The following is a 16,368-nucleotide window of genomic DNA, read 5'->3' as shown; positions in this document are numbered from 1 at the left end:
TCTCCCCCACGCTGAGCTGCCAGCTCTGAGCACAGGTCACAGCGAGGGCTGCTGGGCAGACATCACCGTGTGGTGCTCAGCGTCTCGTCTGAGCCTGGATTGTCCCTTTTAAAAGCTGACAGAGCCACTGGAGTGGATGAGGCTGGATCCCCAGCTGGTGTAGATCAAGGTAGCATCATTGTGTGGGTGGGGCTGTTTGACACCGGCTGAGGCTCTGGCCCTTGCTGCTAAATGAAATCAGTGGGAGTTCAGCCCTTGGAGCTTCCCAGGGGCTGAGGAGGTGGGTTGTGACTGGCTCCAGGTTTCCCCGCAGTTGTGAATTCAGCACATCCCAGTGAGGCTGAGGGGGTTAAAGTCAAGTGAATTGAGATCTGATGTGTGTGTGGGGGTCTTTCTCATCTGGGGGGTAGGAATATCGCCCTCTTCTCTCTGCTCAATAGACTGGGCATGAAATTCAACCCCCCTCACCTTGGTTTGATGTCTGCCAAGCGTTGGCCTCATGCTTAAGGTCCTTAGTAGGGACTCAGGACACCTGGGTTCAATTCCTGACTCTATTGCCTCACCATGTGACCTTGGACAAGTGACTTCATCGCTGTGTGCCTCAGTTTCCCTTGTTTAGACTGTGTGCTCTAAGGGGTAGGGCTTGTTTCATTGTGTGTGGGCAGCACCCAGCCGAACGGGGCCCTGTAAATGCACATAATTGCAGCTGGAAAGCACGGAGGATTGTTATCAATCAGCCTGGAATTCAGCTTCTCGCGCTGCTACGGCCAAGCTGCCGGCGCTGAAGGGGAATTGCTGGGAGCGATGCAGGGCCTATGACACACGGCTAAGCCGAGCCAGCAGAGGGCAGTGGCGTTACCTGCGTTAGCCAGCTTGTTACAGTATTAAGTCTTCGAGCCAGAGGGGTTCACCTCATTGGTCCCACATTGGAGGGGGCCGGGGGGGGTTCCTCTCAAGGCCCATAGCCCTGCATAGTCCAAGCAATTCCTCAGTTCAGGTCCCAACCCCTCCCTTCATCTGTCAGGTTCGCACCCAGGGCGTTGAATCCCGAGGGCTGGGCTGCACCCGATGGGCCTTTCCTACCCCTGCCAAGACTGAGCGCAACTCCCACCTCCCCAGCGTGGGGGGCTGCAGGGCCAATTCCCGCCCCACACACACGCCCTAGTCTGTGCTGCCCACTCCATCGAACCGACCAAGTCAGGCGCAGGGCTGGAGCAGGGCACAGAGCTGACATGTCTGGCACGCACAGGAGCAGCCAGAGGCTACATGCTGCTCACAGAGACCTGCCCAGCTGCGTAGCCCCCGGTGCTCCGAGGGCACGGCGGGCATTGCTAGGGGGAGGCTGGGCGCAGTGCGGTGCAGAGGCAGCTCTGGGCCGGGGCCCCTGGGCTGCGGAAGCAGAGCCCTGCCCCGCCCCTGTGCGCTGCACTGGAAGGCTGCAGCATTTCACTTTACTCTGCACCTCGCCCGAGAGGAAGGATGTTCTTGTGGTCTCCAGCCCTTCTGGCTGCTACGCCACGACCACAAGAACATCCTTCCTGTGAAGGAGGAGAGAGCTTCCTATGAGGAGCTCTGCCACTGTCTGAGTCTGGGCAAGCTGCAGCCGTGCTCACAGGGCCTTGGGCAGCGGGCCTGGGTTCCTGGAGCAAGCATGGGGAATTGGGCGGCAGGACTCCTGGGTCCTACACCCAAGTCCACGACTGCCGTGCTGTGTGACCGTAGCCCAGTCGCTCTGTGCCTCAGTTTCCCCATCTGTAAAATGGGACTCAGGCTCCCTTCCTTCCAGGCCGTTGACGTGAGGCACAATTCCTTAGCCTCCGTAAGGCGCTGTAATAAGGCAGCCCCACCTGTGGCATGACGAATTTCCCTCAGTCCACTATAAAGCAAACCCAGTCTCTCTTGCTGGCCCATTCAATGGTCAGGAGCACCCAGCTGGTAACCAGGCTGCCCAGTGTCACAGTGACCCATCATTTCCCAGTCTGCCCTACAGTGACTTACCCCTGAGCACTCGGGTTCCAGGCTGTTGCTCGCCCCACCGGCTGAGTCTTCTACTCACAATGCAGCCCACCGACAGCCCCCCGGCACTGGCTCTCCAGGCCGGCTGCCAGCCACCCCTACTCCTGCGGTGAGCTTGCCGCTTTCTGCAGCTTCCCTGGCAGCCTCTGACCACCAGGCGGGAGGCAGCGGGTCACAGGGGCTCCTGACCCTGCCCTGCCATGAAGGGCCCAGTCACCATGTGACAGCCCCTTTGAGGTCCAGACAGGAAAGTCGCTGCTTTGTTTGTGGCAATGAGAGACAGGGAGCGAAGGTTAAAAAAACCGTGTACAAGTAAAAAAAAATGCCATACAACTGCATGGTGTGCAGCTCCGAGCTCGAGCGGGGCTCGAGAGTGGGGAGAAAGCTGGCCTGTGGAGGAGGGAACCTGCGGGGGGCCTGATACCAGGGTGACGGGCTGCTGACAATTAGAGGGGCAGAGTCTGGGTCTGTCACAGGCTCTGGGAGGAGGGGGCTGGGAGCAGGGGCTGGCTCCAGGCACCAGCTCTCGAAGCTGGTGCTCGGGGCGGCAATTAGAATGGGGCGGCAGTCCGTGTCCCACGGCGACTGCTTGGGGGGCCGGGGGGGAACTTGCTAGAGCCGCCCCTGGCTGGGAGTCAGGACTCCTGAGCTCTATCCCCAGCTCCAGGAGAGGAGTAGCGTGCGTAGTGGTTAGAGCAGAGGGGGCTGGGAGTCCGGAGAGGAACTCTGTCTCCATGGGCCATTCGGTCTTTGGCGTGTCTGCTAAGGCAGCCTGTCGGGAAGGTTGTCTAGGAGGGACGCAGTATACCAGCAAACTCAGTCCACCAGGCAGGGGCAATTCGGTCGCTGCAGAATTAAGGCTGGATCAGAGCCTGCACCACTAACAGGGGAAAATCTCTGTGTCCCATTCCCTGCCCCAAAGAGCGCCCCAACCTGAGCTTGCAGCCGGCGCCCCCTACAGGGGAAAGAGCCCATGTCCCAGTCTTTGGCCCCTCGAGCCAGGCACTCCTGGCTGGGTCCCCCCAGTGCCTAGGGCAGTGCTGTGTGGCGCTGGTGGTTCTCGCCCAGCCACATCCCTCAGGCCAGTCCCAGCACCTCCTCCGGGGTGGGCATGAAATGTTTCTCGTAGCCAGAAATGACCGGGGCTTTGTCTCCCCACGTCTCCTCCAAGGTGGGGCTGCTTGGCACCAGCTCCTCTGTCCTGGGCTTGCTCCCGGTCCAGTCGTCAGCCCCCCCGCTGTGGGGCAGGGCAGGCAGAGGAGACTCCAGCTGGGGCAGAGTTGAGTAGCCCTGGTTCACGTTCTCCGCTGGTTCCCCGATATCAAGCTCGGTGATGGGGGTCTCCTCCGCATCCAGGTTCCGCACCAAAGGCCCCCTGTAGCTGTGGGGATCCTGGAGAAAACAGATCATGAGAGCAGCCATCTCACTCCCTAGCGACAAGGAGCTCCCTGCCAGAGCTGGGCATGGAACCCAGGAGTCCTGATTCCCCGACCCCCCCGCTCTAACCACTAGACCCCACTCCCCTCCCATAGCTGTGGATAGAACCCAGGAGTCCTGACTCCCAGCCTGGCCCCCCCACTCTAACCACTAGACCCCACTCCCAAACCCCTGATTGTCCAGGCCTGGCTCATCTGATCTGCCTCTCTTGGCCCTACTGCAGAGGACAAGGGCGGGTCACGCATCCTAGCCTGGGCCCCCCATCTCACCCTGTTCACCTCATGCAGCATAATCCTGCTGTGGGTGGCATCTGGGACCTTCTCCCAGCACCAGCTGGGCAGCACCTTGTGGCACAGGTCCAGCAGCCTGTGGGTGAGAGAGAGGAAGGGTTTTTTTAACACCTGGGGTGAGGGGTAGGGAGACTGCCTGGCTATGGAGGGCCAGCCCCCTTGAGGTGTTATGCAAATCATGGCACGCCTTGAGCTGCAGACTTGATAAATATGCAACACCTCATTTGCATAAATGAGATCCACATTGTGCCTCATTTGCATAAATTAGATCAATGCGTTACCTTGTTTGCATAAATTAGACCCACCAGAGATGCCTTCCCCCATCGCTCTCTCAGGCACCCCATTTAAATTTATTCCCTCCGCTGTCTCACCCTCTAACTAGCTCCCTCATCTCCCCTCCCCACCAAACTGGGAGCCTCTAGGGCACTAGTTTGGAGCCAGTGTCGCCCAATGGCCGTTGGGTGAAACGAATTTGGTGGCTCTCAGCCCACAGTTCCGTGGCTCTGACTCGTCCGATCCCAGGGACTCAGATACTACAGAACAGAGAGGGTTAAGGAAGACCCCAGCCCCCCTTGGTGCTGGGAGCGTGTCCTTCCACCGCTGGGGGACGGGGGTGGGTTGTGGGTACTCGGGATTGAACCCAGAGCCACTAGATCTAAAAGCTGGAGGGCGTCTATAGCTGAACCGACTCCACTCGCTAATGCTAGAGCAGGAGTATCCACCTCTCTGGGTGCAGGGCTGAGCCAATCCTGGGGTGTTCGGCTCTCTGGCAATTCCAAAAAAACCCTCGAAAACCAGACCTGAGGTTTTTTCAACAGTGTCAGCGAATGGCAAAGGCCAGACCCCACCACTGTGGGTGGGAAAGCCTCATTCGGGGCGAATCGACACCTTGCGCTCGCCTTTCACGCGTCCTGGGAACGTTTCTCTGTTTGCGAAAACCGACGCGGCAGGACGTTTCCAAACCCAAAGTTGCTTGGAGCCGGGACAATATGGAACTATTTCGACATGGAATTTGGGGGGGGGGGGGTTGCTTTTCCGATGCGCAACTTGGCAACCAGACCCGGATTTGCCCAACTTGCTGGCACTGCTGACTCTCCGTTTTTCACCAAAAATGTTTCCGCTGAAAGATGTTGCCTGGCTCTGTCTGTGTGTCCCAGCCACCACTGAGCACGACACGGCGAGGGCTCCCTACGGCTTAAAAGCCCCGTCCAGGATGACCTAGGACCCTGCGTGGGGGCCCGCTCCCCGCCCCCACCGACTGCCTGGCATTCTTACTGCACATGCAGGACAGCTCCCAGGACACAGGCCAGGAAGAGGAGGAATCCCACCGCCAGGAGGGAAGCCAGGACAGCCTCCCAGCGGGAATCTGCAGGGAGAGGGAGCAGGGTTGGGAGAAAGCCTGAGTGCCTCTGTCCCTGAATCCCAACATGCCCCCCCAGCTGGAGGGGAGAGCCCCACGCGGCCCAGAGAGGGCAGGGCCCACCCAGACCTAACGCAGCACCACTCTGCAACAGGATCTATGCCACGCACACCCACGCCCTCCCCCGGCCATGTTACAGGGGCATAGAGTGAGAGGAAGGCCCAGCAGGGCAGGACAAGGCTTCTGTAACCTCCTGGATCCCTTCCTCTGACAATCCCAAAGCGTTAAGCAAATAGCTAGGTATGGAGGGGGGCAGTTGCACTGAAAGGCAGCCACCTCTGGGGTGGAACACAGCACCAGTGCATGGGGATTGCTCTGCCAGCACTGAGATGCAGCCATCTCTGGGGTGGGGCATGGCAGCTGTTTACACAGGGATCCCTCGCCCGGTGCTGAGATGCACCTGCCTCTGGGGTGAGGCGTGGCAGGTGAGGAACAGCTACACAGCTTGTTGTACACGGGAGGTGAAGGAGAATCCCGCATCTGGCTGCAACTGCATGGGAGGCTGAACTGAAAATGGGACACCGTAGCTGATCCCCTGAGTCTTGGGGGGAAAGCGCCCCCTGCTGAGCCCACATCCTGCAGCACAGCACCCCCTCTTCCCACAGTGGGGGGAAAGCACCCCGCTTCTTGCAGTTCTAGGGGCTCCCGTCCCAGCTCCGCCCCGCCGGACCCTGCTGAGCCCACAAGCCCCCAGCAGCTGGCAGCCCCCACCTGGGGTGTGGAAGAGGTGGATGGAGCTGGCGTTTCCTTCCCCAGCCGAGGTGGAGCCCGTCATCCAGAGCTGGTAGGAGGTGCCAGGCTCCAGGCCTGAGAGGTTGTAGCTTGTCTCTGTAGCAGCGACTGCACAAGGGATGAGAGATGCGTGAGCTGGGAGGCCTGAGGTCTCCGTATTCCCATTGCCCCCAGCCCCGCCCCTCCCGGGTCAGATAGCAGGGGAAGGGACAGCTTCCCTTCCTGTCCAAGGCTAGTGCCCCTCCTCCACTCCCAAGCCTCGGCTCCTGTCTCCACTAGCACCCCCTCTAGTGGCCAGCCTACATAGAGGATAAAAGTCTCACTACCGCTGCTAGCAGAGGGAGCAACTCCTTTAGCTCGGAGACCCCCAGGTCCAACTCCAGCTGCTGCCCCACCTGAGATATCAGCTCAGCTCCCACCAGAGGCCCATGCTGCTGGGGTGAAGCCTGTTCCCACAGCACCCCGGATCCCTGGGGAGGGCCCCATGCCCCACGGATAGGCACTTACTGGGCTGGTAGGTCTGTGGGCTCCCCGTGGGCGCGGCGAGGTAGAGGGTGTAGTGGGTGATGTGCCCATTGCGCTGCGCCAGGGGGATCGCCTCCCAGGAGATGACAGACGCCTCCTTGGAGATGCTACGATCCTGCAGGCCCTGGGGCCCTGCCGACGGCACTGGGGAGAGTGAAGAGGGGATGGGCTGTGAGTGAAGCCAGCAGTACCCATCCCACCTTCCTTAGCTCCCAGCGTGGGCCCATCGGGGTGGGACGGGGGCTGCGCACCTACCTCCTTCCTGGGTGTAGGCTCGGACAGGGGCCGATGCACCAAAGCCCCCGGGGTACAGCCCGTACACGCGGACCTGATACGGCACCCGTGGCCTGAAGTCACCTGGGGCAGGGGAGCGAAGGGAGACAGGGTCAGTTCCCAGGGGGAGCTGCCAATCTGAGCGGTCGCTGCCGAGTCCTGGCTTAGAAGCACAAAGTAGAAATTCCCAGCCCTTCTCGGACACCTCACAACCAAGCCCCACAGCCCCAGCCTCCCCTCCCCGTCCTCGGTGCAGCAGGACTCCGAGGCGCATCTTACAAATGGGGAAACTGAGGCACCCAGCTATTTTGTGCAAGGGCCCAGGATAGAGCCCAGGCGTTATGACTCTCAGCCCTCCCCCCGCTCTAACCACTAGACCCCACTCCCCATTTCCAGAGCTGGGACTAGACCCCAGGAGCCTTGACTCCTGTCCTATCGCTCCTTTAACCCACTAGACCCCACTCCCCACCCACAGCCAAAGATAGAACCCAGGAGTCCTGACTCCCAGCCCCCCCGCTCTAACCACTAGACCTCACTCACACGTGCAAAGGGCCTGACCGTTGCTCAGGCTCTGAGTTTTCCCAGCAGAGTGTCAGGCGTGGGACAGGGTGAAGCAGCCCCCTGGCCCCATGCTGTGGCATGCAGGGGCCTCCGTGGCCAGGCTCTCCCCATACCTGTCAGCAGGGCACTGTGAACGCCCGCTGCCCTGCGCACCCAGCCCAGGGATGCCGCCTTTGAGCTGCTGCACTCCTTGGCCCACTCCACCAGGTACTCCGTGGGCTCCCCTTCCAGTGGGTCCTTGCTGGGCTCCCAGGTAACGCGGAGATCCTGCCCATGCATGGCCACAGCCTGGACCCCTGCCGGGGCAGACAGATCTGGGAGAATCCACAGGATCCATCACTGGGCGCAGCTCCCCCTAGGGTAGTCGTTCTCTGGGTCCCCCCTGCACCAGCTTAGGGATGCTGCAGGAATGGGACTCGGGGCCTTTCCCTTCTAGGGGGCACTGGCCCTGATTCAACCCAGGGTGGGGGGACTGGCTGGCTCGGGGGGGGGGGGCAGGCAGGGAATGGGGCTCCGGGCCTTTCCCCTCTAGGGGGCGCCATCCCAGATCCAGCCCAGCGTGGGGGGACTGGCTGGCTTGGGGGGGCAGGGGAGGGGCAGGGAATCGGGCATAGGGTCTTTCCCCTCTAGGGGGCGCCAGCTCCCATCTTACCCCATGGCAGGGAAGGGGCCAGCTCAGGGAGGGCAGGGAATGGAACTTGGGGCCTTTCCCCTCTAGGGGGCGCCATCCCGGATCCAGCCCAGCGTGGGGGGACTGGCTGGCTTCGGGGGGGGGCAAGGAATGGGGGCTTTCCCCTCTAGGGAGCGCCGGCTCCCATCTGGCCCCAGGGTGTGGGACTGGCTGGCTCGGTGCAGGGGGAGCAGGGAATGGGGCACGGGGCCTTTCCCCTCTAGGGGATGCCAGCTCCCATCTGATTCTGCGGCAGGGGAGAGTCTGGCTCGGTGGTTAGGGAATGGGACACGGGCCCAGTGCGGTCAGGCCCCCACGGGGTCGTACCCTGCCGCTCCAAGCTGAGGTTGGCAGGCTGCGTCCGCCCGACGTGGTTGTTTGCCGAGATCCAGACGTGGGTGGTTCTGGCGGGGAGGCTCGCGTTGCAGCAGGGGGACTCCAGGGGGCTCTCGGCGCCGTCGCTGCCCGTCCGGAAGGCCAGGCTGTAGCTGTGAATGACTCCCCTGGCTGCTTCGGAATTGAGCGGCTGGTAGGGAATCCAGCGAAGGGTTAACGCAAATGGATGAGTATCCCATCCCCTCCCCCTGCCCCACCCCGCCCTCCAGATGGGGCCGCCCCTTGTGCTTGACATCGCTAGGGCCCCCGTTGCCTGGGAATAACCTGGGCCACCCCTGCAATGCAACCACCTCTGGGGTGGAACGTGGCCGCTGCTTAGCAGCTGCGTGGACACACTGTGCATCAGTTTAGGACAGGAAGTGGAGGCTACGGGCGTGTCCAGGAGGGAAAGCCAATCGGAATTTGGCCAGGGCACCGGGGGGCACACCCCAGTCATGTGACAGCGGAGCTTATCCAATCGGCTGGGACCTCCAGCACCGATGGGAAGACTCCTGCTGTACTGTACCCCTTTGTTTCCTGGTTTGCAGCGATCTAAGCACGGGGGCCTCTCGGGGGGGTAGCGCCGGGGAACCTCAACCCTGCAATGATGGGCCCAGGTGGGTCTCACCTTCCACAGCAGCAGCAGGCTGGGCTCTCCGGACTCAGCAGGGCTGGCCACTTGCCACACGTCCACCAGGCCCAGCGGGGCTAAGGGCAACAGAGAGGGGCCGTGGCATCAGAGAAGAAACTGGGGTCGCTCCAGGGCAGGGAGGGTGTACAGGGCACACAGCAGCTCTCCGGAGCCAGGAAAGCACTGGGCCCCTTTCCCAAGAGGGGTGTTCCCCTGACTGCCCGGGGCAGGACAGGCCTCTGCATTTAGCATTGCAGGGAGACCTTTTCCAGGGCTGGGAATAGAACCCAGGAATCCTGGCACCCAGTTTTTTCATCTTCTCCCCTATTACTAGACCCCACTCCCCTCCCAGAGCTGGGAACTGAACCCCAGAGTCTTGACTTCCAGCCCCCTGACCCCCCCCCCTTCCACCCCCCAGCTGGGAATAGAACCCAGGAGTCCTGACTGTTGCCGCCTTAACTGACTACACCACATGTGACCCTCCCCGGCAAGGCAGGCGTTTTGCTCTGGCTAGCTCAGGCCCATACGTACCAGCCTCGGGAGTCTGGAAGGTCTGGGACGGGCTCCAGTCGCTCCAGAAGCCCTTCCCGTCCTCAGGGATGCAGCGGGCCTGCACCTCGTAGGCCGTGAAAGGCTCCAGGCTGGAGAACTCGTAGTGGTTGGGCTCAACATCCCCCTCATGAACCTGCCAGGGAGAACGGCACAGAGAGAGATGGAGCCGCAGGGCTCTGGGGACCCATCTCGCAGGAGGGAGGGCTGGGAGGGGAGCGGGGTCCAGTGGTTAGAGCAGAGGGGATGGGAGTCAGGACTGCTGGGTTCTGTCCCCAGCTCTGGAAGCGGAGCAGGGTCTAATGCTCCATTGGTAGACCCCTGAGCCGTTCAGCCCAGATGATTAAGACACGGTGACCTTTGGCCTGTATGCCGGCTCCACCCTAGCCAGCAAGGCCCCGGTGTAGGAGGAATTCTGTGGTGGCCAGGTCATCCCAATTTAAGGAGTAGATGGGCCTGAGCGTAACTAGGAATCAGCATCTTTCATTCTACAGCTGCCCCCAGTCAGCAGAAGGTGTAACAGGCCCTGCTATTTGTTATGAGCAGGATTTGAACCCAGGACTCTGTAGCACCAGAATGCAGTCCTCCATTACTTGAGCTGAAGGAGGAGCTCTATTATCTAGCAGCAGTAGTAGGCTGCTATCCCAGAGGAAGCCCTGTCTTTCAACACCCCCCCTCCCCGCCCCAAGCACATTTTGCAATCCTGTCACGCAGACTCACCCTGGTCCAGTTGGTGGTCCCAGATACCCGGTAGCGAAGGTGGCAGGCCAGATCCCGGGAGAAATGCTCAGGCCACTGGGGGTTTGTCCAGCTCATGGTGACCACAGGGGTCACGTCCTCTAGGCTCAGTACAGGGGGATCCGGCTTCACTGGAACCAACACAGTGAATGAAGGGAAAGTAGGAGCCAAAAGTCCTGGCTCCCAGGCCTAACCACTGAACCCCACTCCCCTCCCACAACTGGGATAGAACCCAGGAGTCCTGGCTCCCAGCCTCACCCACACCCAATCTAATCACTGTACCCAGGCTTTCTATGAAACAGCTGGCCCAGTTCTAGAGGATTTTAAGTGGAAAGCCTCGAGATGAAATCCACACAAATTCCCAATGGGGCCCAACAGCCTAGCCCCCATCTCCCAATCCCCCACCCCCACCATTCACTCCTAGGGCCGGTGAGGAGCTGGGCTGCTGCCTGGCGCTGGGTCACCTATTTCGTGCAGGGTCAGAGTTAGCCTTGGTGTGATCTGGGTCCCGTCACCAGCCTCCACCCATACGGCATAGTTCTCATTGCGTGTCAGGTTGCTTCTTCCAATCACCACCCAGCTCTGTCCGGCGGGGGCCTGGGAACTCTGCGTCTGGTTGCGTTTGCTGGCGGATGAACCCAGGGAAGAAACTGATGAGTCGGAGCATACAACAGGGCAGAGCTAGAATACAACCCGGGAATCCTGGTTCCCAGACCTCCCACTGCTCTCACCTCTAGACCCCACACCCCTCCCAGAGCCGGGAATAGAACCCAGGAGTCCCGGCTCACAGCTCATGCTCTAGCCCAGGGGTAGGCAACCTACGGCACGGGTGCCAAAGGAGGCCTGCAAGCTGATGTTCAATGGCACTCACACTGCCCGGGTCCTGGCCACCGCTCTGGGGGGCTCTGCATTTTAGTGTAATTTTAAAAGAATCTTCTTAAACATTTTAAAAACCTTATTTACTTTACACACAACAATAGTGTAGGTATAGATTATAGACTTATAGAAAGAGACCTTCTAAAAACGTTAAAATGTATGAGTGGCACGCAAAACCTTAAATTAGAGTGAATGAACGAAGACTCGGCACACCACTTCTGAAAGGCTGCCGACCCCTGCTCTAGCCACTGCACTCCACTCCCCTCCCAGAGCTGGGGAGCTGTTCTGGGCACCTGAGCAGTGGGTGGGATCCTGGGCTCCCTCCCCCAGGCAGGGGGTTATACTCACAACTTCAGGCTCTGGTAGTGGAGGGTGTAGGTGGTGATAGCCTCAGAGCCGGACCTGCTGGGCCATGTGCAATTCATGCCCCCTCTGGGGCCCACCTGGTAACACTCCAGCCCTGTGGGTTCCTCTGGGTCACCTGCACCCAAGCACATATCAACCTGCAGCTGTCTGGGGAGGCCGGGGGCTTGGACGCTTCTATCCAGCCTGAGCGTGACTGGCCCCAGGGGTCCTGGGCCTAAGTGCTGGATCACACCCAGCAGCCTGCCACCTAGACCCTTCTCCTCCCCCACCCAGAGTCGGGAATAGAACCCAGGAGTCCTGACTCCCAGTGCCCCCCTGCTGTAATCCACTAGCTCCCGCTCTCCCCCCAGAGCTGGGAATAGAACCCAGGAGTCCTGAGCCCCTCTCCTGAGCATGGACTTGCAGAGGGCTGTGCTGTCACTCCGTCTCCATTAAGATGCCCCATCCCCTGCCTTAACCTAGCTCAGTGCTTCCTGCTGAGTGCAGCAGGTCTAGGGCTCGTGGGGTGAGGGGCCAGGGGGGAGGGGCTGACGGAGCCTTCCTCTGTCTGTCTGTCTGTCTGCAGCAGCCGCATCTCCATGCCCAAAGCCTCTGTCAACATCTCCCCCAGCACACGTGCCACCAAGTCAAACAGTTATAAACCGCAGGGCGCTAGCAATCCGAGTGTCGGTGGCCGGGGGGGGAGGGGAGAGGGTGTCTGCCCGTGGGGGTAACCTAGATCCTCTTTCACTGGGTTTCCATCCGCTCATGCTGGGCAGAGCCAGGCCTGCTGGATGGGAAAGTCAGGGTGTCGCAGGGAGTGGGAGGGGGGGCTCGCCAGGGTGCTCTCTCCCCTCCAACAGTGCTGACCTGGGTGTGGTGCCTGGGGTCCTGTGCTGTAGAGAGCAGGGGGGGGCTCCCTCCCTTCAGTCAGTGCTGAGCCCAACATGGGACAAGGAGGGGGGTCTGTGCTGCAGGGAGCCGGGGTGGGGCTGTTGTGGTCCACTGGGGGGCAGTTGCAGCCTGGTGGGTAAGGGGCCGGGGACTGAGCCTCAGACAGAGCAGGGGTCTGATTCTGACGGCACCCCGACTGGCTTTCCATCCATGCGTGGCAATAGACTCTTTAGGAGTCACTCCTGATTTACCCCAGTGTAAATGAAATCGGAACCAGGACTTGGGTGTCCTGGGAAATTGAAATTGAGCTCTCACCTTCCTGAAACCCAAAGGTCTTCAGTGCCAGCAGCAGGAGCCATGCTCCCTTCCATCTCTTCCTCATGGTGCCAGCCCCGCATGGGAAGCAGAGATAGCTGGTCAGCAACCTGGCAAGCAAGGAGCAAGGGTGTGTATGCTGGTAACCACCATAGTGCAGCAGGTCTGGGCCCCTCTGGTTTTGCCGGGAGTCACTGGGAGGTCTCAGAAATGCAGACTGGGAGCTCCCTCCGCCTCTAATTTACAATGTCCCCATCTGTAAAAGAGGGCTGGTGATCCTATGTGAAGTGCTTGGAGAGCTCCTGAGTCGTAGATCACAAGGCCAGACGGGACCGTTGTGGTCATCTGGTCTGGCCTCCTGGCTAACACAGGCCAGAGAATGTGCCCCACAATAATTCCCAGAGCAGAGCCTTTAGAAACACATCCAGTCCTGACTGTAAACTTGTCCACGATGGAGAAGCCACCACGACTCTGGGTAAGTTGTTCCAGTGATCAATCCCCCTCGCTGTTAAAAAAAAACAATGCCTTACTGCCAGCCTGAATTGGTCTAGCTTCAACATCATTGGCTCTTGTTAGACCTTGGGCTGCTAGATAGAAGAGCCTGTTATCAAAAATTTATAGGTATTTACAGATTGGGATCAAGTCACCCCTTAACCTTCTCTTTGTTGAGCTGAATAGATTGAGCTCCCTGAGTCTCTCACTACCAGGCAAGTTTTCTAACCCTTCAATCATTCTCGTGGCTCTTCTCTGACCCCTCTCTGATTTATCAACATCCTTCTTGAATCCAGATTCCTGTTTATACATCCCCGGATCCCACTAGCCCTTTTGGCCCCAGCTTTGCGCTGGGAGCTTCTGTCCAGCTGGTTTTCTGCCATGACCCCCAAATCTTTCCAGAGTCCCAGCTTCCCAGGAGAGAGTCCCCATCCTGTAAGCACGGCCGACATTCTCTGTTTTGAAATGTAACAGCTACATTGGGCCATTTCAAAATGCAGATTGCTTGCTTCCTCAGTTTACCAACCAATCCAGACTGCCCTGAACCAGTGACCCCATCCTCTCTGTTATTTACCATTCCCCCAATTTCTGTGCGGCGGTCAAACTTTATCAGGGATGGTTTTGTTTTCTTTTCTTCCATATCGTTAATAACAATGTTAAGTAGCATAGCAGGGCCAAGAGCAGATCCCGGCTGGACTCCACTAGGAACAGACCTGCTTGATGCTGAGTCTCCACTTACACTTTGAGAACTATCACGTAACCCGATTTTCATCCATTAATGTGTGCCATGTTAATTGGGATGAAGAGCACTAAATAAAAGCTAGGGAGTTATTAGTCATTGTTATTGTTTAATTGCAGGGTTTAACCCAGATAGTTTTGCTCCTAACCACTCCTCGGGCATTTGAGTTAAATAGGCACCAATGAAATAAACAAATCAGTGTTTTCTCCACTCAGTTCATAAGCATCTCAGGGGGCAAAAGCTTCCCTGTTATCCATAGAGTCTTCTCACAGGAAGGTGGGGAAGGAAATACCAGAGGAGACAAAGCATCCTAAAACTGCCACCAACAACTAAAGGAAATGAATAAAAATCGAGCCCACAAACTACACCCCAGGCATTAATTTGACCCCCAAAAAGGGGAAGGGCCGGAAAGACACCATGAAATCCGCTCAGGCCATGCTATGGCCGTGGGTTTAACACAGGAGGTGCCCAGAGTCCACAGTGACGGGTGGCAGGATAAAGCTCTAACACTGAGGTGAGATCTAAATGTCAAAAGCAAAAAAAATAGTAAATAAAAGAGCAGAACAAAACAAAACAAAACAAAATGAGAAAGCGGGGAGACTGATGGGAAACCAGTGATGTGGTGATGCACTGGAGCTCCGACTTGCACCTCTTCATGGCCTCAGTTCGCTCTCATGCGCAGACAGCACATAGGAAAGGCCGGACTGGATCAGCACCAAGGTCCATCTAGCCCACCCAGCAGTGCCTGGCACCTGCTGTCCCAGAACCCCACAGGGCGGGGATCACCAGCCCATAGGAAAGGTCCTTCCTGACCCCTAATCGGCTCCAGCCCCACAGCTAGAAGGTTGTAAATTTCTTGGGCAGAATGCCTATTGGCTCCTCTAGGGCCAGGATTTCCCTCTCGGATGCTCTCCTTACCCATACAAATGTGCAAGCTGATGGTTTGGAATCCTGCTAAGCTTTTGGATCAGTCTGGTCTCGTAGCAAAAACTAACCTTGACTTCAATTGTTATTGTCTTTATTACCCCGATTTCCAGCCTGCCCCCCTGCCCCGATCTAGCCACTAGATCCCACTCCCCTCCTTGAGCCAGGGGTAAAATGCAGAAATTCTGACTCTCAGTCTGCTGCGCCTCGAACCACTAATTCCATCTTCCCTCCGAGATCTGGGAATAGGACCGGACAGCTGACTTCCAGCCCTCCCTGCTTGCTCTAACCACTAGATCCCACTCCCCCCCTTGTTCCATGGATAGAACCCAGTAATTCTGACTCACAGAACTGGGAATAGAACCCAGGAGACCTGATTCCCAGCAGCCCCGCCCCAAACCAGAAAACATGACTCCCCTTCTCATGCCAGGGGTAAAACCCTAGCATCTTGGCTCCCAGCCACCGCTCCTCTAACCATGAGCCCAAACTCCCCTCCCAGAGCTGGGAATTCAACCCAGGAGTCCTGACTCTTGGGCTCAGTAGAGCTTGTGTCAAGCGCTTCTTTGTGCTTCTCCCCTGCTCACCTCCTCTCCACCCACTCCATAGCACGACCTGAACAAATGAACATCCAGAGATCTTCCGCGGACCACCCTTTGAGACTCCCCTTTCACTGCAGCCCTCCCTGCCCCCCGGGGGAGGGGGAGGAAATGCAGAGCCCCCCCCCCACATCTGGAACAGCTGGGCCCCATCACCTTAGCCCAGTAACCCCCCCCTCCTTCCATCCTTACCCGTCAGCCAACACTGTCCCACAATCCCCTCCACAAGGTACTTGGCAACCCCAGTCACATACTTGGCTTAAAGTTGGAGGCTGTGGCCGAGCTCCCCTGGTAAGAGGACAAAGGAACAGAGGAACAGCTGGGAAAGGAAGCGGTTGCCAAATCAGGCCACACGCCAGGGGCTCCCACGGTCCCCGCCGCCTGCCTCGGGGGCCGCCCAGCGCTCGCCCTGGGCCAAAGCGGCCGGCGGCGAGGGAAGAGGGAAGAGCCCGAAGCAGGAAGCGCTGGGTTGCACACTCGCTGAGCAAGCTGTACAGGGGACGGACACACACGCAGCCAGCTGCCGAGACACCGGAACAAGCCCCCCGTCAGAGTTTCCGAAAGTTTGCAGCGTCGCCCGGGTGGCTCTTCGGGGCGCACGTCCCCCCGAGCTAGCGCCGGAAGGCGGGGGCGCTGCTGGGTTGGTGTCTCTGCGGCGCGGGGGGCGCAGGCAGGGGGGAGAAGCCAAGCGCCGCCCAGCGCGCCGCGGAGCGGGGGATCCCCCAGGCTGTTGCTTTAACCATGTGCCGGTCAGAGCCAGGGCGAGAAGCCAGAACTCCCGGCTTCCGGCCGCCCCAGGAGCCTCGTGGAGAGTAAACGGGGGTAGACAGAGCCGGACCCCCTGCCTATCTGGGGCTGACGGAGTTTAGTTTACCCACTTCTTTTCTTTGCCACTAGACCATGGAGTCAGCCCTGCTCTAACCACCAGACCTCGCTCCCCACCCAGCAATAGGCATAACGCCCAGGAGTC

General features: G+C 59.1%; 1 protein-coding gene across 9 annotated transcripts; it reads right to left on the bottom strand.

Moving 5' to 3' along the window:
• Positions 1–2,304: 2,304 nt before the first annotated feature.
• On the bottom strand, positions 2,305–15,789 carry IL27RA (interleukin 27 receptor subunit alpha). 9 transcript variants are annotated; one of them, XM_084610652.1, is made up of 15 exons: positions 15,653–15,789; positions 12,648–13,152; positions 11,442–11,574; positions 10,682–10,842; positions 10,200–10,348; positions 9,462–9,615; positions 8,928–9,007; positions 8,252–8,450; positions 7,368–7,568; positions 6,676–6,777; positions 6,403–6,564; positions 5,875–6,003; positions 5,019–5,109; positions 3,723–3,819; positions 2,305–3,408 (listed from the first exon to the last, which is right to left on the bottom strand). In XM_084610652.1, the coding sequence occupies exons 2-15, from the start codon at positions 12,712–12,714 to the stop codon at positions 3,094–3,096; spliced, it is 2,040 nt and encodes a 679-aa protein (XP_084466778.1). In that variant the 5' UTR covers positions 12,715–13,152; positions 15,653–15,789; the 3' UTR covers positions 2,305–3,093. The 9 variants fall into 9 exon arrangements, with proteins under 9 accessions (XP_084466778.1, XP_084466782.1, XP_084466780.1 ...); XM_084610656.1 differs by having other exon boundaries at positions 3,732–3,819; XM_084610654.1 differs by having other exon boundaries at positions 12,648–12,757.
• Positions 15,790–16,368: the final 579 nt, after the last annotated feature.

This window comes from Lepidochelys olivacea (assembly GCF_965140295.1).
Source record: "Lepidochelys olivacea isolate rLepOli2 genome assembly, chromosome: 20".
NCBI lineage: Eukaryota > Metazoa > Chordata > Testudines > Cheloniidae > Lepidochelys > Lepidochelys olivacea.
Note: the sequence above shows the minus strand (reverse complement) of the source record. Positions and strands in the feature narration are given on the sequence as shown.

Excerpts from the sequence above, each read along its gene's own strand:
- IL27RA (XM_084610652.1), bottom strand. The coding sequence starts at position 12,714 with ATGAGGAAGAGATGGAAGGGAGCATGGCTCCTGCTGCTGGCACTGAAG. Across the intron at positions 11,575-12,647 it reads GACCTTTGGGTTTCAGGAAG|GTGACCCAGAGGAACCCACA; the intron begins GTGAGAGCTCAA and ends GCTTGGGTGCAG. Across the intron at positions 3,820-5,018 it reads GGAGCTGTCCTGCATGTGCA|GCTGCTGGACCTGTGCCACA; the intron begins GTAAGAATGCCA and ends TCTCACCCACAG.